General features: G+C 31.7%; 2 protein-coding genes across 2 annotated transcripts in view; one reads left to right on the forward strand and one right to left on the reverse strand.

Annotated features, from left to right (window-relative positions):
- Positions 1–3,066: 3,066 nt before the first annotated feature.
- On the reverse strand, positions 3,067–18,966 carry LOC117101166 (cyclic AMP-dependent transcription factor ATF-6 alpha-like). Its single transcript, XM_033241049.1, has 14 exons — positions 18,779–18,966; positions 16,624–16,706; positions 15,753–15,858; positions 15,248–15,321; positions 13,427–13,709; positions 12,489–12,673; positions 11,660–11,737; positions 10,725–10,832; positions 10,160–10,266; positions 9,109–9,381; positions 8,445–8,523; positions 6,019–6,192; positions 5,314–5,398; positions 3,067–4,616 (listed from the first exon to the last, which is right to left on the reverse strand). The coding sequence occupies exons 1-14, from the start codon at positions 18,849–18,851 to the stop codon at positions 4,438–4,440; spliced, it is 1,887 nt and encodes a 628-aa protein (XP_033096940.1). The 5' UTR covers positions 18,852–18,966; the 3' UTR covers positions 3,067–4,437.
- A 66-nt stretch (positions 18,967–19,032) lies between these two features.
- Positions 19,033–19,926, forward strand: part of LOC117101167 (exosome complex component RRP4-like) — a 10,305-nt gene continuing 9,411 nt past the window's right edge. Inside the window, exon 1 of the mRNA XM_033241050.1 lies at positions 19,033–19,254. Within this exon, the coding sequence (XP_033096941.1) occupies positions 19,043–19,254 (212 nt within the window). The 5' untranslated portion in view covers positions 19,033–19,042. The remainder of the gene's footprint in view (positions 19,255–19,926) is intronic.

Genomic DNA, 19,926 nt, shown 5'->3' on the forward strand with positions numbered 1-19,926 from the left:
CTACACCACTGTGAATCGGTCAAAAGAACGAAATGCACAGTACCGTACATGTACAGCGCATCTGGAGCCGTGATATTAGGTCCATTAATCAGCAATTGTTTTTGTGAACAAGTTAATGTTATTAAAGATGTAATTGAAAGTAATGCATTGCTATTATCAGTTCATCAGCTTAATTCTTTTATCAATTATGGTCACATACGTATTCGTGATTTCTAAAGAAATCTGTATCAGGGACAACACCTTGGTACACTCGTAAAGAGGTCTCATTTATCGTAAAACTAGTTGTATTATTTTTGAACATATAAAACTATTGTTTTAATTATATTTCTGTTGATTTCATATTATAAATGAATTGTATTTGCATTGCAAATTATTACTATAAATTAGTTCTAATTGTACAGTAACTAATTATGTCAATAAAAATAAAATGATGTCATCGTTATATGAAAAAAATACCAAAACCCCTTATTAAAGGGACAATTTCACGTATCCCCCGAATAGGTGTGCCCCTATTCGGCGGACACCCCTATTAAGGGGACAATTTTTTGGGTCCCGAAGGTGTCCCCTTAATAGAGGTTCTACTGTAATCAGCAAGAAAATGTGTTAATTTTGCTAAAAAACACATGTAGGATAACAAAATGGAATCCTGACGTAGATGTTCGTCTGTTGGTGGTAGCTACATGTGTAAAAATGATCATTGTACTTTCGGAGATATTTGGTGGACAGAGAAAAACACAAAACGTTATTTAATAGTATAGATAGATAGATTTTAAAGAGTGCAAAATGAAATTTATGGGCACCTACAGGTCCCTCTTCTCAAAATTTTCTCTCCTCGGCCCCAATCACTGCTGAGGTGATGTGGACTCTCACGCACCACCACCGCCAAATCCTGCGTCCGCCCTAGACATCTGCACACACATTTTCAATCACATTAACATGCACAGCGCCTTGATAGTGCACCTCGGTCGTTTAATTGATGCTTTATAAATTCCAATATAATATTATTCCTAATAACTTTGAAGTAAACATGTCCGACGAAAAACTAGCAATTTTAACAGAAGAATGCAGAATCGAAATTTACTTTTGGTCAAATACTGTACTTTATTTCACTTGCTGGTGGTCAGTTCCATAATACTGTACTCTATGTTACTAGAAATCTTTGTAAATGAATCTCCAGCAAAAGGAAATATTTATTTGTGGCCCATTATATATAGGTCTTATGTTTGAAAATGTGGTCTATTTTTTACAGTCTCCATTAGTGTATCCCTGCTTCACCAGTCATGGTCAATGTAATTTTAAAAATTAAATTAATTTACAATTCTATATTATAACAAGTTTTAAGTATGCAATGTGCAATGTGTTTGTCTTTAAATTTGACATACATAAATTCTGAGTACAATATTTAAAGAATTCAGTAATGAGATGTTAATTACTATATACACTTTAAGCCAAATAGCTTTAATATATGAAAAACGCATTCTGACTATACATTGTGCTTCTGACCGTGTTTGAAATTGATGCTACAAACATTTGAAGAATATTTGTTTTTAAATACTGTATTATCAATAGGCTACTATTATTATTAACCTTTTCTCATTATCCTTCATTACAAGCTTTTTAAGACAATTACTAAATTAGATTACAATATAACATTAATCCTTATGTTCACAAGTAAAATGAACTAAAAGTAATATGTATACAATGCTGAAACTAAGATATCAAGACTAACAGTAATATACTAACTACAGTTTAAAAACAAAGTAGACAAAAATGGTTTTTAAAGAAGAAATTACTATAAACTATCATTTCATAAGATCTATAAAAGTTTATAACTTTTAAAATACACTTAAGACATCACATGTACATAAATAACTGATCTGAGTTATAGTAACAAGAATACCAACAACAGGTATAAAAATGTAGAGATCAGCTACTATAAAGACACTTGTACACCAATAGTTAGCCTAAAATTTGAACACGTTATTCAAGAATAATAATATTAATAATAATGTGCTATCTATATAACATGTAATTAATTTTAACATTTCCATTGTAGAATTGTAATCAAACACAAATGAATCATGCTAAAATCTAAGATTAGAATCAGCATGTAAATACCATAAACCACATTTTCTATAATATAAAAAAAAATATATTTTTAAAAAAAGACATAAAAAATATTTACAAAAATGAAAATATTTTTTCCTACAAAAACATTCAAATGTTTAGGTACCTTTTAAATGTTCTATAAACATGTTTAAACATTTATTTCTTGAAACATGGGCCCTTTGCTTAACTAATTCTTGTTTTTCACATTTATAAAATGCAGCAACATAACACATCAACAAATATCAAAGCTATCACAAAGAATATAATCTCATACTTCTTTTCAAAAAAAGAGTGAAACAATAAATAAGAACTAAATATAAATTGATATCATCGTTCAAACTCAGATTATTCAGTTTAAGGCTGAAAATAACTTACACAAAAAGTAGTTTTTAGACAAAGCCTTGAAATTGAAGACATAGCTATCCATAGAAAGCTAAAGTCCGAATGGCTTTCATTGGTAATTTTTATACATTTAAATACAAATACCTCTCTCACAAAAAAAGAAGAAAAAATGGAATGTAATGTTACTACAGTAGGATATGATTATGTAGATTTAAATTCAAAATCATTGGTCTAAGGTAGAGGTATAAAGGCAGATAGTGCATGAAATGTAATAAGACTGCGAGAGGTAGACAATTGACTGGGCACGATAGCGTACGTAGTGGCTGTACACAGTAGTCAGGTCTGGATATTTAAGTAAAACATTCTAAAATATATTTGGTTACTATTAATAAACATCTTTTAACAGTATATATTTACCACATATGGTATTGCTATATGAAAAGTTGAATTTCATGCATATGTTCTTCTATTATGACCCTTAACATAATCTGAATCTGATATGTAGCGAAACTATGATTAGTTTTAAGTTGCAAAATCAAAGTATAACCTGAGATTAATGTACTGTAGTACACAGTAAACCTTCTATGATTGGTGCAGGTTTAGTACATAATGTAAGCTGTAACTAATGAAACCTAATAATCATATCTATCTTATTTAACGGATTCATAATAGGTTTATAGATTTTCAATTCAGTTACCACCATTTTTTTTTGTACATAGTGCGAAATAGAAGTATAGAAAATCATTCACAGGGAAGTATGCCTTTGTTTAATGTTAAATAATGTATATTAATATGGCAGCATAAAGTTTTTAGTATAAAGGTATGAAACATACCAATCCTCTCATCAGCTTGGGTTTTAACATGTTGACTACCAGACCTTTTTTAAGGTTTCTTCCCATGTGCCAAAACAAGTTTACACGTACAAACATACTTTTTTGAAATTTTATCTAGTCATATACTGTATTATCAAAATGATGTGTCTAATAAATTGGCGGGAAAATATTAGGGTGCTAGTAAACTCGTCCACAGCACTGTGATAGCACGCTTTATTTACTATGCCAAGTGCGAGTTATCTTGTGCGCTTTTTGCATGGGTTGGTATATGTTTAAAGTGCGCCCGCAGTCATGCCGTTCAAGTGTACTACTGGCAACATAACACAACAGAACACACATATTATGTCCATTGTACATTATTGTGTAGGTGTATCTTCCTCGAACTACCAGCCGTTGAATCTGTGGTTCTACAATGTATAACAAAGAAGTTATAAATGCTAGAATGTTACCCCGATTTTGACGAGTAAACTCGTCCCTGGCGCCCTCAGCAACACCCTGTGGGCGAGTATACTAGTCACTGGCAGCCAACATGTTAACAGACTTTCTTGTTTCCATTTTGGCAGTGTTAATTTTTAGAAAATAGAATCTAAATTTGGATTAACTTTCAGTTATGTCATTTACTTATATTTTTCAATAAAATCTAACCTTAGCCTGTGTGAAGACGTAGTTAAACAATTACTGTCTATATATTTGCTACATATACATGTAACACTATTCATTCTTTTCTTTCTAAGTAATATTTAACAAATTCCGACATACTTTTTTCTATATATATTCAACTCATATATTTCCACATACAGTATGTGATGTCCCATTCTAAAAATTGTTGAAGTACTGAACTTGTATAAACAGCTAGAAAATGATCAACCACCCACCCCTAGTGTTGTCAATACATCAGCTACATACAAAATATTTCAACACTTTTCACTCTTCTTTCCTTTTCATTCTAAGTAATATTTTCCTGACATACATTTGATCCATATTTTCAAATTATATATTATCACAGATGTTGTGAATTTAATTTACTGTGGCCTGAACATGTTTACACTTGTAATCGGCAACAATGAATCGCATTAGGGTATGAGCTTCATAGCATTGACTTCAACCAATGAAAATAAGGCACATTTCTTTTTCGGCATTCCACAATACTAAATCATGGTATAGTGATGTTTCTTGGATGGAACTTGAGTGGTTCATTTTCTACGGTAAAGTGATCTTTGACTGTAGAGGGCGCTGCAGCATTTCTAACTTGTATGACATGTGTATCCATCACTTCGCAGTCTATTTGCATCATGGACATATAGTCAGCATTGTGACTGCCCACTGTGGAGTCTAGAGAGAAATAATACAGTAGTTCTCACGATGAATGTGAATGAAAAAAAACCAAATAATGTGTAATCCCATGCACTACTAAATTATGACATCGGACATAATATAACATCACTAAATTAAAACCTGCATATGTTACGAAATATGGAAAACAATCAAAAATTTAAAATAAAAATATTTAAATGGCTCATTTATAATATTATGATATCAATCAAAGACAATAAATGAAACAATTTAGTTTTCTTTCAAAGGATGCAGGATTAACTATACTACTTCTAAATAATTATTCTTTTCCTTAATTGCCTGGTTATAAATATATAAAAGATAATAAATATTAATTCAGCTTTCATTAATTTATACTTTTTAATATGAAATAATTGATAATCAGCAAATTTAAGGGTCTATGCATGGAATATTTATTTAGGATATGTATATGTATGAATCAGTGGCAAGGAAAATTACTTCTTGTAAAGACTGGCTCTGGAGAAAAAAAATTGTTTTGATATGTTGTACAACTGATTTTTTGAAGACACAAAAAGCATATTTGACGAAAAACTCAGAAGTGGTTAAAGAGATACAAATTTGTAAATTTTTCCTAATTTCATTAGATCAACAAAATATACTTTCAAGATAATAAAAATGTACTTTTTAAATAGATCAAGAAATCGAGAACTTCAAATAATAACAAATGCAAGCTCACCATTAACTCTTAAAGCTGGCATCAATACAGATATCTTAGGCCTTCCGGTATTATTGTGTTGAAGAGCTGGTAGAAGTAAATGGTCCTACACAAAGGCAATTCAAAATTTAATTAATTTCTAATATTAAATTAACATTTTATTTTTAAATACAATATAGTCTGTTAACAATGAAATATTGTTTAAATTAATAGAACAATTTGTAAGTCACCAAAATGAAAAAAAAAAAATATGTTTATAAATTTGACAGGCTCTTGGTAAATATAAAAATTGAGTTTATGGTATAATTAAATTTTTAATTCTTTACAAGTTTAAATCTTTCAATCTTAAAAGTTTGAGTGTTTATTTCATTGGATATCCGCCAAGAAGGTTTTTAGAAAACAGCTTTCAAAGATTCCTAAGTCAGTTGTAACATTAAGACGTAAAAACAATTATTTTTAATTTATTCTAATATATTTTTCAGTTTATATTAGTAATAAATGATATTTTAGTAGAATTGTTCTCTGACATCTCTTATAACATCTAACAAAAAAAAACCTGAAATGTGTCAAAATACTGAATTCCGGGGTATAGCTGCAGGTGGAAAATTTTACATGCTGACTTACTTTTATGCTACTATGCTATACTACTATAAACAATTTTTTTTTCTTTTAGCTACAAAATTCTAATAAAACTAATCTACTAACAGCATAAGTATAAAAGCATACCCTTCTAAAGGACACAACATAAAATGTGTCATTTTTCCTATCAAGCGCATCCAGTAGGTTAGCGTAGCGTCTGTCAAACAGGTTATCGTACAGCTGAAGGCCACGTTCGTCTGTGTTCTCCATCTGAGATGTCATTTTACGTGCCATGTCACGTTTTCTTCTTTTAAGAGATTTCTTTAAAAAAAAATGTTTGTAGAAAATAAAATGCCAAAATTAATGATAAAATGAACTAGTATAGCTAGTGTAGTTAATTAATTACATACACACTAAATAACCATTTTGTTTCAGCTCAATCTATCAAGTATAAAATAATAAAAAGTACAATAAGAGAAAAATATTAATTAATATTATTCTTACAATAAACAATTATAACAGGTAAACTAGATTTGAACTCGTCACTGAGGACGAGTTTGGTGATCCGCCGAACTTTGACCCTCAGGAAGCGCGAGCGGTGCGTGTTGAAATGTTTTTTAAATGCTCAAAAATGGTCTAAAATATGCTCTAGTTAGTTTTTTAAAAAGTGTAATATTAAACAATTGAAAAGATTTATGCATGCATACACAGACGTCTTGACGCCTGTGCACATGTTAATGGCACAAACAGTTTACTCTTGGCCCGGGATTTATGAATCTCAGCTTAGCAAATGTCTTAAGTCAAAAAAGTTAAGATGTCAGTAATAAATATCTCTTAAGCTGATTTATTACCCAATCTTAGCAAAATATTGGCTTAAAAATCGTCTTAGATGGTGTCCGTGTACAATTTTCTAAATTTTCTAAATTTTTAAGCTAAGCAATATTGATAAATTTGACTTAAGCAAAAAATGTACTTAAGACGAATTTAAGCTGAATCCTAGTTTGATAAATGTGGCCCCTGTTTAGTGTCAGGAACCCAAAACATAAAACAAAACGTAATTCCCAGCTTCAGTAAGTGCACTGCGCATGGAAATGAGCGTACGGTGCGTAAATTATGGAAAGTTTTGGGATGCTGAAAATGACCTGAAACGTTATTTAAATTATCTGAAAAAGTGTTAATGAGAACTCCCAAATTTTACCGTACACGCACGTCACGACATGCTTGTGGACGGTAATGGCACAAGAAATTGACCTTCTATTGGTCTGATAGCGTCGAAAAACAGTCTGCCGCCCTCTATCTGAAAAGTGATATTGAGAATTTCCTAATTCTTCCTTACAGCACGTCACGACGTACTCGTGGACGGTAATGGCACGAGAAATTGATAATTGTCAAGAGTAAATTAAAAACCCCTGTTGGTTGGTAATGCCACACAAATTTTCCATTCATAATTTACTATATATCAATCTGATATCGTCGAAATACAGTCTGCCGCCCACTGTTGTCAATGATATTTTATAAATTTGAAGAAAGAGAGATGAGAGGGCTCCAAAGATTCATTCTTTTTTACCATGATGACGTCATCAAAATGAAAAATAAAGGGACACTTCCGAAAGAGAATTATCTCAGCTATAACTTACTCATAGTTGGGAGACGATCAATCAAGAATAAGCGAGATACGTTCAAACGAGTATAAAAAGAGTGACGTCATAAAGAAAAAAATCAGTTTTTTCTTAATTCAAATGGCAATAAGTTGACGTCACAATGTCCGATCAGCCATTATGATCTATAACATCATATATACAACTCATGTGCTTTCAGAATATGTAATAAAAATTGGGGTTACCTTTCATCCTAAGGAGCTATAACTGATTAAAAATATATATATGGTTTTAAGCTTTTTTAAATTTTTTAGCACGCGTACGTGCACGCTTAAAAGGGAAAATTAAGGTACATGACATTTAACCTTGACCTGAAGATTATGCTCACTTAATATGATTCAGAAATGACGAATGGTTAAGATGATATGAGCTCATCAACGTTTTGAGGAAAGACAGATGTGGGGGGTCAAAAAACAATTTTTTGACCATGATGACGTCATCAAAATGTAAAAAGAAGTCAAACTAGATTTGAACTCGTCACCGAGGACGAGTTTGTTGATCCGCCGTACTTTGACCCTCATGAAGCGCACGCAGTGCTGATTGAAACGTTTCATAATATGCTAAAATATGCGTCGAAATACAGTCTGCCGCCCTCCCTCTGTTCTATTTTTTTTACATCTTTTAAGAATGAGATTTAGAACATGATGACTGAAAGCACATATGCAAATTTGAGATATCATGCGAACAATAATTGCCAGAAAGTGGAATAAAAAAAAAAAGATCTCTGACAATAACAAGAGGTGATCCGCAAATGCTGCGGATCACCAAAAAATTTGTATTGTACTTGTCTTATTACATAAGACATTCTTAAAAAATAATATAAATATTATTATTATTATTAAACAACAATTATTTCAACCAAATACTGTAATAATAATGGAAAATTAAAAAATAACAGTTGGAAATTATACTTACGGTTCTTTTACTTTTCTTTGCACTTTTTTTTTTCTCTTGCTCATGACCAAACACCCAACCCTTTAGCTTATCTGCCAACCTAATAAGAACATTAAGGGAAAAACCTCATCATTTTTTATCAATCAATAATGGTCAAATCTGTATAACTCCAACATAAAAGATTTAGAACATGATGACTGAAAACTCCATTTTACCAGGTCTACTGACAGAAAGGTTAATAGTACATATTTTAAGGCAAACAGTGCCCTCCATTGTTAGAAAGAGAATGTATTTGAGTTGATACTACTGATCAGTATATTTCCACATTTTAACGGAAATAAAATTTTTGTTAATATTTTTTATAACATTATCCCATTGTTCATCCTTTTATTTTGCATAGTAAAAGGTACTCACAAGTCTACTTTTTAAAATAAAAACACCCTGTTATTGCCTATCATAGATAATATGGTAGTTTACAAAAAACATCTCTTTCTCCGATTATTTATATTATTACTATTTTTTATATTATTATTATTATTATTAATGAAACAAAAAATTAGTAGAATATCATTGCAATTCAGACTAAGGTTTTTTCAGTGAAATAATAATAACTCTGCTCTCATATAGACATAACTGCAAGGGTAATAATTTCAGAATTACATTTGCAACTGTTGGTGGTGCTTACCGTAGGACTTCCGTTGAATTGAAAGGGCAAGATGGATGAGCCTTGGATATGGGATAATCACTCATATCATTCAACACCATAAGCTGGTTCCGTTCTTTATCCGTGAACATTACTTGATTTCTCGATATGAATTTTATTATGTTTTCTTCACCATTACTGCTACTACTTGATATATTGTATATGGAGACATTGTTCTCGTTAAATGAAAGTAAATTCCTACCACTATAAACTGTTTTGACATATTCCGGCACTGTTGCTCCTTTGTTAAATACACTAGATATATATCGAAATGAGAGAACAAAAATATATCATTATGACAAAATATCTTTAAAACAATCATTATACACCAAGCATTATTAACCACACGAAAAAAATACCTGACTGAATCAAACTGACATCATTCAAACCAAAATCATAATACTCAACTATAACTAAATCATGAATAAACATAAATTAATAATCATCCAATTATTATTATTGTTAAAAAATATCCGGCCTCTAAAACAGCTTGATACTCTCCCAGCTTCTTTCAAAATATCCTCATTTGTGTTTAAACTACTGTTATCGTTTTGACATTGGCCTCTGTTAGAATCTGTTTTAACTGATGCACTTTCTGTCTGGAACATGATACAGATTATATGATGTTAGCTTTCATTGTTTTGAGTTACCATTATTAAAAAGGTTTAGATAATTAAATTACTACAATCATTATTCCCATCAAAAGCATTATCACCCATAGCACAACCAGCAGGTTGGGCTATGGGTGGTTGTACACAATCAATATTATCAGCCCTCATACCACAATAATCATCACCTATACCATAATAATTAGACCATAAAATTACCATCACCTATACTGCAACCATCAGCACACTAACACAATGATCAGCATTCATAATCATGTCTATACCACAACCATCAGTAACCATACAATTTTCATACCACAACAACTACCAACACTAATACCGCAATCTGTCACAATAGCAACAACCTTCATCAAGTATACCACAACAACCATCAGCACCCACAATCAGCAACAAGTCTTCTATACCTCAATGGAGCTACGTTGAAGCCAATAATAAATACAACTGCTAACAAACATGTGGCAGTCTTGGTTGTTGAGGGCAATATTGACTGCATCCTGGACAAGGCGTCATACTGAAAACAGATTAACATGTATTAGATCTTAGGGAAGACGTTAAAGTTCAACAATTTATTGTTAAGTTCTGAGGACAAATAGAAAATAGAAAAACAATTGCTTGAATATCGCAAGACAATTTTTGAAGATTGGCTGCAAATGCACTTTAAAGCGTGTATGTGTGAGTTTTATCACCAGTTTAAAAAAGAAAATAAGTCCTCTTTCTTATGCAATCATTACCATGATAACAGAATGATAACAGATGAAATAAAGAGAGAATCTCTTCTTTCTCAAATTATTGCGATTTGCAGAAATCTCACAAGTCCTGCGATTTAGAATCCAGCGAAAACAGAAAAAAATGGATGGAGATTGTGAGAGTTGCATCTAAAGTGCTCCCACGATCTGACAGCTAGCCAACAAGTGATGGAAGTTATGATGAATCAACTACACTATTTGCAATGTTAATGGTACTACTTACATCCTGTCTGAGCACCTCCAACTGTTTTTTGAGTGATTTGTTTTCCAATTTGAGTTGCTCATTTTCATCCTGGATGTCTTGAATTTGAACTTCAAGATTTGTTAAATACTGAAAAAAGCAAAGAAAAGCACAGTAAAAAAGATGAAAACAAGTATTATCATTTATAAAGAGTATTTCGACAAAACCATGTTGTGAATACATACTTCTTCAGCATATTTTAACTGTTGTTCATTTATATAGGCAGGTCACTGTGTGTATCGGGCTTCGCACATTGAAAAAGGTTTTATTCCATCCTTAAAAGTGATTGGTTGTAGGGGGAGGGTGGTTACAAAAAGAGAGTAAGACTGCTAACGAGGGGACAATCAGGAAAAATGGGCTTGTTCCTGTCTAACTAGTACAAACATTTGTGTATCCTGACCAATTAAGGCTAGCAAGTCTAGTTTCCTTTGAAAGGTGTAGATGAATTTAACCCTAAGACAGCCAAGGGTGTTGCAGAATTACAGAATTAGCATCATATTGTCTAGGCATACAATAGCTAAGATACTAGATGGGAATCTTCATATTTAAGTATTTATTGCACAAAAACATTGTAAGATAGTACTGTGGTGCTTAAAACCTTTATGTTAATTTGCCTTATTATTATTATTATTAGGTCAAACAAAAAATACTGTAAACACATATTTTATTGAAAAAAAAAAAAAATTATCCTACTGACCTACATATTTTTTTTGTTTTCCCAAAACGTGGCCAAAACAATTTTTTTTTGTTTTGTTATTATTATTATTATTATTATTATTATTATTATTATTATTATTATTATTACTAAAGATCCTTGCATTGACTTTGAACAACCTATAGCTTTACTTTACATTAAAAGAATTTATTTTTTACTGCCTAAATGGAAACTAAGTTGAGGAGCATTTTTGAGTACTAACCTCTTTTTTCTTTTTCCTTGATAAACAAGCTGATTCTCTATTTTTAATCATTCTTTGTTGCCGCTTCCACAATCGAATCTGAAATTAAATAAACACAATACAGATACTCTTTACTATCATAACAAAAGCCTAGAGATTTGTTATCACTGCTGCATTATAATTCAAGTAAAATAAACAGACACCATTCGAATAACATATTAGTCTTGTTGATTTAGTTGAAAGAGTGTATGTCAACATGTTTCCATTACTGGCATATTTTAAAGATTAATATATTTATTCAATTTCCTTTCACGAGGGTAGCCTTACAGCAAAAGCAGACTCACTGAGGACATCATATAAATCAGTTGTACTATAAACAATTAATAAATGACAGTCCAATGCATTTAACTCTGGTGTGTTGCAGGTATCCATGTTTTTTTTCTCCTGATAATTGAAGACTGGTTTAGGTTATTACAAAATTCATTGTCTTTTATTATATTTCTTTATGTATTTTTTTTCAGATGATCATTAAATGCTGATTTTAGGAAATTTTAGGAAACAATAAATTGTCAATGAATTAATTAAAAATTTTGATGTTTGCCTTTTTATGAAGGTTTTTTAATGACAAGACAAAGTTTAATGTTGACCTTAGTTATTTATCCGGTATTTAATATAATTTAATGTTATTTTATTTTTCAACTGTAGTGAAAACCATTAAAAAAGAAAAACTTCAGTCTCTGACAGCCTGATTTGCTTTATTCTTACTCTTCAATAGAAATGTTCCTTAAGTATTGATAGGCATTGGTAATTGATTTTAAATTTAATTTACACTCAAATGTTAGAAACTCACATCTACATCTGGCGGACATGTTGGAAATTTCTCACTTGCCACTGGGTTAACCACTGGCATCTTAACATTGGTATTATTACTCAGCCTAGCTTGTTTGGCTGGAGGAGGCTGTGTACAGGCCACAGTGGAGCTAGTGCTAAGTGGAGCGCCATTAGATGGAGCGAGGACAAGTTTTGGACCAACAACTGAAAGAGAAAGCACATAAAATTATTCAAGTAATAGTTATTAGACATTTTTTTTTTTAAATTATTTATTTAGGCACACAATACATGTGCCAAGGATTGTCAATAGCGAATATATCACTGTCCTACTTGTAGGTGGCAATCCCTTTCACAAGACAAACATACACACACGATGCTTTACACAAACTAAATCTCAATATGAGATTTAGGGAGTGGAGTTGTTTTGGTTGTGAGATTTTAAAGATATAATGTGCGCCAACCAAAAATGGCAAACACCTTAAATATTTAAATAAAATCACAAGGTAATTTACAAGGATTAAGTAAGCTATTAACTTTAAACTAAAAACAGGTTTTAACAATTTAGTTTTTGCTGATTTACTAATTTTTTTCTACCAAAAAATTCCTTTAATTGATTACCAGCCAATTTAAGGGTCGATGCAAAAAGAACACAGTAAAAGTATTGTTTAACTGTCCGTTAAATAACAGGGACATTCTTTTCACATTCAAATTGTTTTTATTTTAATTTAATAACTTACTTTAAATAAGCAATTAGAGTAAGCAGTTGAATTTCACAAAAGTGTTTTAGCTCAAGACAGTAGGTCTTTAAAGTTATATATTTATTATGCTCCAAAACAGCATGAACCAACACCTACAAGTTGTGCAATGTAGCTATATATTGTGTTTTAAGTACTTTTACTGTAAAGCAAGAAGATCTGAATTATATCAGCTTTTACTTGAAGCACTAGAAATACATACCTGACACTGGGGTGATCTTTATAGTATTTGCTTTAGATGTATTCACTATGCTTGGATCTGTCTTGGGAATTATAACTTGGCGTATAGTCTGGGGTCTTGGGAGGATGCGCTTTCCATTTTTCGGCCGGACTTGATTCTGTCCAACTATGACCTCATTTACAACATTGATGCCATTAACTGCAGGTACAAGTTGAGGTGTATTGTTATCAACAGGGGGGCTGAGTGGTGGTGTCTCAATCTTTAGTAGGTCCAGCTGCGATGTACTTGTTGGACTTGAAATACTCTGGAAAAGAAAGTAAACACATTTAAAACTAGCACTTTTACTGTATAGCAAATGGTACAGTAACTTAAAAACATGGATGCTAAAGTATCATCATTTAATGATGTAATTTTTAAATAGAAATTTCAATATGTATATATTTTACAATATTTTGTATATTTCAAAACAAAATACTATTTTTTTCAAAAGTTTAGTTTAAAATGAAATCATAATTCTTTTTATAATTTTGAAAAAAAGTTCAATCACAAAAAAGGACTTTTAACACAAAACTACCAATATTGATTTGAGATCTTCATTTTCCTGATATGATTAATAACAAAAGCAAAATCAAGTTTAAAAAACACCTGAGTTTTTTATTTTTATCTTTTAATACTAAGAGATAAAAAAAAATCCAATTAAAACTTGACATCAAAGTTATATAAATTGTAAGTACAAACACTTGGAATCATTAATAATGGTAATGATGAAGGTTGTATAATTAAAACAACAATTTAATTAAATATTATTTAATAACAATTTTATAAAATAACCTCTAATGTATCCAATATTACCAATCATCAAGATCAGTTGTGCCTCTTTTGAAACCCCTTGGATCTCCAACTGAACATACTTTTGTTGTATGACATCAAAATTTGAATAAATTATACTGACAATTAAAATTATCATTACATCATATAAAACAATACGTACTGGGAAAAAGTTTGGAAATACTAAAAGATAGAAATGTTGGATAGAAATAATGTACAGCTTAGTGTTCAGTGCATTATTGTATTGAAAATTTCACACTGACAGCAAATTAGTCAGAGTCTTTCTATGCAGGTATTGTACAACTGAGTGTGTTTCTATGGTAACTGACTGAACTCTACTATAATGAAGAAAAATACACAATGAACTATCAGCATACTATAAAGAGGACTATGGTGAATTTCAAATGGAAGAATAATGAAAAATAGTCAGTTTATAAGAGTTCTTTCTTCTGAGAGGAGCTACAGTATATTGTTATGACAGCCTTCCAAACCCAGGGTTCAAGGGTTAAATGTCTGTAAACATCAGTTGTAAATCCATTCTAAATTACCTATATTAAAATAAAAACTATATGAATACTAGTTTATCATCTATTGTAAGCGTAAACTAGTAGATTTGTTTGTTTTGTTTGTTTTATTGTTTTTTACCACACACACATAAAATATAAATTAATCAACGATAAATATTACAATTGAAATTACATTTCAAAAAAAAAAAAAAGTGTGCGGTAGGAGGTCAAAATAAAGTTTGTAAACAAAATTTAAGACATGACCACCAATAGTAAATAATAAATAATAATATAATAAATAAATAATAATACATAATAATAATAATAATAATAAATAAATAATAATACATAATAATAATAATAATAATAATAATAGTAACAATAACAACAATAATAACATCAATAATACATATGTACACACACACACCAACACACCCCCACATACATGCACGCATACACACACAATGTTATAGCTAGTGTAGTATGCATGCTTGTAATTTAGACTTACATGATTGCCACTGTCCGCTGAGTCTTCAGAGCAAGTTGACAAAGGTGACAGCGGCTCTGCTTTTATACCCAAATCTATAAACAATAACATTTCAAATGCGTTTATAATAGATTTCAGGTTTTTAGGCCTGACATGTTGCCATTTGTGTTATGCGTTTCTAGTTACTTTATCTGATAATGTTTTATGTTTTTGCTTGAAAGATTACAGGTTGTATTCATTTATAACTAAATGTAATGTACAGTACACTCCCAAATCAAATATCTCATATTGATTGAATTGTTTATATTTCTATAAGTAATCTTTCATTTCATGGAAATTAGAATAAAACAAACAAATACATGAACAACAGTGAGTAAGGGCTTCTAAAACTATGCAACATCTGGCAAAGAACTCTACAGACTTCAACGCAATAACTGTTCTACAGTACAGTTACCAAGAATCTACAATATGCTATTTTAAAGAGCTGTGTAGTCAGTTTACTCCTAAAATGACCTACAATACTTACTTTCAATAATATCAGGGTTTCCTGAATTTAGATGATCCCATGGATCTCCAAGTTCATCAGCAAACCAATCTGCGACACGGGGGTCAACCAATTCTCCAAGAGGATTCTGCAGTAAATAAACATGATAATATTATAAAAAGTTTGTTTGATATGTAACATATTTTCATCATGGTCTGAAGCATACTGTATTCAAAACTCAGGACAGCCATCTAAGTTCATTCCCCCTATTTTTCATAATGAGACACCAATTTGTTCTGTTGTGTTCTGATACTAATATCAAGGCTACAGTAATTGAGTGCCGTAACATTCATTCAAAATTTAACTACAGTCCAGTATCTGTACCCACTTTCACAATTTACTTGTACTGTACTTATTTACAGTAAGAGGAGTGCTTAGTGAAATAATAAATGTTTAGTGTGGCACTTATTCAACAAAGTGCTTACTTTTTATCAATTCTGGTAGGCCTACAGTACTGTGTACAGTACATTGGTGGGGATGCTAAACAACAAACTACATCATTGCGATGCTAATAGGAAATGCAGCTTTGTATTATAAGTGACCAAAGTAAAAATTATGAATTTTTTCACAAGAGTATTTTAACCTACTACAACTACAACTGTGTATATGGAATATAATACAAGCCTCATCAAGCTACAGACTCTACTCCAACATAGAGTACTGTAATGTTTTCCCAAGTGCAGTAAAGTGTAACAATTTAACTATAGTCTATTGCATACAACAACTTGCGTAACTTATGTGTAGTATTAACCCATCATTTTTCCTTCATTGATGTTTAAAAATTAGTCTTTTCTCAGTTCGACTATGGTTTTATACATCAATTGATAACTCTGTATTTATCAGAAAAGCATACCCTAAAATTTGATCCATCACTCAGAAAATGTTCACTGCCTGAAATACTGTCTGCTAAAATGTCCAACTTGCCAAGATCATTGTCTAGGATTAGAAAAGAAAGCAAATGTTGTAAAAGCATACAGTATTTATTAAAATTACCAAGATAATCCTAAAAACAACGAAACATTAAACATACTATACTCCCACCTACTGTACATGAATTAAAGTTCGAGTAACTTTCAAAAAGCAGAAAAAGAAATATTTCTTTGCCAATTAACATGTGTACTTTATGTAATCATTTCTGCTATGCAGTTCTCAGGTTAGTAAAATGTATTCTCAGTAATGTACGGTAAAGTACAGTAGCATGGTAAAGACTTAAACTAGGTAAATTTTATTTAAAAAATCTTAAAATTGCTGATATTTTTGGTTGGTTAGGTTGCATACCTGGGCTTGTGATTATAGAGGTGAGTTTATTGCACTCCCACACCATACTGTAGCTCACATAAACTCATCTTCAGGGGTGTGAAAAATAGATGACACTGGGTTTGAAAATCACACACCTTGAAAACCCAACTACTGTACTGTATGTACAGTATTTTGTGTTACTTTCAACTCCAACACAATCTTGATGACTGCAAGGGTTAGTATTTATGTGTACAGTATACAACACAGGTGTGCAAAGTGTGATATTTTTTTTTGTGGCCCGCGAAAAAATAAATTAAAAATCCTTTATAATTATGTGGCCTGTCAAGCAATATTGGCTAGAAAACACCATCATACTGTATGTAAAAGGTAACACTAGAACTGAGAATAAAGCGGTGTAAAACAGCGCTTGGAGGTTTTTGGAGGCTCACTAGAAACATCAAAGTTTCTGTAGGTGCGGCCCTTGATGTTAAATCAAAACATTCACTTTGGCCCGCCGACCAAATTTTATGCCCACCCCTGGTATACAATATAGGCCTACCCAATTTCAGTGTTCACAGAAGCTTTACAGCATTCATTTTGAAAAAAGCACCCCCCCCCCCCATCTTTAATTTGCAAAAGTAGCCTTGAAAAGAAGCCCATCCAAAAAACAGAAGCACAGGGCTTTAATTCTAGGTTTTACAGTATGTATGTACATTCCATTTATTTAAAAAAAAATAATAATAATAATATGTCATTCTTATATAGCGCTTAATGCCTTAACAAAGCCTCTAAGCGCTTCACATTACTACCCCGGTCATTGGATCAAACACATAAAGAACACATTGAACACCAAATTAAATTATTAAATTAAATTAAATTTAATTATTCCATAACATTGTGGCTAGTAATCAGCACAGTTGTGTTGGAATCTACCAGGTACCCACTTGTACTACTGGGTGGAGAGAGGCAACCGTAGATAAAGTGCTTTGCCCAAGTTTCGAACCCCCGACCTCAAGGTTGGGAGTCCAATCCAAGCCACAACCGATGCGCCAACCGCTTCTAAATCATAGTGTAAGGCAAGACTTTTTTATACCTTGTTTAGCAACCACTGCCCACTAATGATGATTTTGAATAAAATTAAATTTTTTTTTTTGCCAAAATTCGCAAACCATGAAAAAAAAAATTGAAATTTGTTTCGTTTTTTTTTTTAATTATAAAAAATCGAAAAAAAAAGAAAATTATATTCAAATTTACAATAGTCTGAGAGTGCCATTTCTGGCCACCTGGAAGTGCTGTAATCGTGAATTTTCTTACCTCAGCCCCAACAACCATGTGGGGCTGAGGTGGTATTAACGCCCTATCTGTGAAAGTCATGGGTCACCACAGAATGTGGATTCTGAAAGTGGGTCGCCACCTAAAAAAGGTTGAGAATATTCATTTCCTGATTCATTCACTTAAATTATCATTTATTTTCTTAATTCATCATTATTCTATAATAATAATATAAATGTCAAATATTATATGAGTCAAACTGATATCTAATGTGACTGATAAAAACATGGGCGTTTCAATTACATCGATTCTGATAACACAGCAAGCCACAACAAGCAACAATTAGGCCTGCTATATCCTCCAAGCACGGGCCTAGGCTAGCAAGTCTACGTGTACACACGCCGTATTTTAAACCTACAGATAGCTCTAAACATACACACTGCACTTGTTTCGGGCTGGACGATGAATGGACAGTAAACTTAATGATTTATACATACCCCAGTCTTCAGATGGCAGAAAATTGTCTGTCAGATAAGTTGTATCGGCTACAGATACAAAATCTAGAGACATTTTTTAGGGGCTAAAAAAGTTAACCTTTCATTAAAACAGGAAAATATGTTAAGAATACAATATTTTTTCCGTGTGCGGTGTTTTGTGTATCAATAATGCTATCCCATAGTACATATTAAAATTAGTTGTAACCATCCAGACACTATGTGAACGACTGGTACATTTCTCTCCCATAATGCACTAGTCCTATAATGGTACATGCTCGTTTGCTCGAACTCCTTCCCTCCAGGGGGTTTGTTGACAAACAACTAAGCCTAGAGCCTAGGCGTCAACAGAGAAATTACAGTATGGCTTCAGTCACAATCCGTGCAGTAGAACGGAAAAAAAAAGAAGGAAGTTTTAAAGAACCAGAAAACCTGGTTACACCAGGTGATGTCATAACAACAGAAAGTGGTGTAATGAGGTAAACATGAAGATAAAACCATTAAATTTGGTCTTGGCCCTAGACCTAGGCCTAGGAGAGACAGGGATCAAACACATAAAGAACACATTGAACACCAAATTAAATTATTAAATTAAATTAAATTTAATTATTCCATAACATTGTGGCTAGTAATCAGCACAGTTGTGTTGGAATCTACCAGGTACCCACTTGTACTACTGGGTGGAGAGAGGCAACCGTAGATAAAGTGCTTTGCCCAAGTTTCGAACCCCCGACCTCAAGGTTGGGAGTCCAATCCAAGCCACAACCGATGCGCCAACCGCTTCTAAATCATAGTGTAAGGCAAGACTTTTTTATACCTTGTTTAGCAACCACTGCCCGCTAATGATGATTTTGAATAAAATTAAATTTTTTTTTTTGCCAAAATTCGCAAACCATGAAAAAAAAAATTGAAATTTGTTTCGTTTTTTTTTTTAATTATAAAAAATCGAAAAAAAAAGAAAATTATATTCAAATTTACAGTAGTAATACATACTCCAAGTATTGAAATACACGCCATCGTGTTGGGATTCAATATTTCGACATTAATTATGTCATCATCAGGAATGAAAAAAATTATCCATATTAGCAAGCTTATATGCACTAGTCTCTTATACACATCTAGTGGGGTCTAAGAGACAGTACATATACATA

Source organism: Anneissia japonica, unplaced genomic scaffold, assembly GCF_011630105.1.
Source record: "Anneissia japonica isolate Jap-2015-1 unplaced genomic scaffold, ASM1163010v1 scaffold7766_len575116_cov191, whole genome shotgun sequence".
In the NCBI taxonomy this organism is placed as follows: Eukaryota; Metazoa; Echinodermata; class Crinoidea; order Comatulida; family Comatulidae; genus Anneissia; species Anneissia japonica.

What these genes read in the sequence shown, in the direction of transcription:
- LOC117101166 (XM_033241049.1), bottom strand. Translation starts at nt 18,851, where the DNA reads ATGTCTCTAGATTTTGTATCTGTAGCCGATACAACTTATCTGACAGAC. An exon ending in AAACCCTGATATTATTGAAA is followed by an intron (nt 15,322 to 15,752) that starts GTAAGTATTGTA and finishes TATTGTTTATAG; the next exon opens with ATTTGGGTATAAAAGCAGAG. An exon ending in AAAGATCACCCCAGTGTCAG is followed by an intron (nt 12,674 to 13,426) that starts GTATGTATTTCT and finishes TTTCTCTTTCAG; the next exon opens with TTGTTGGTCCAAAACTTGTC.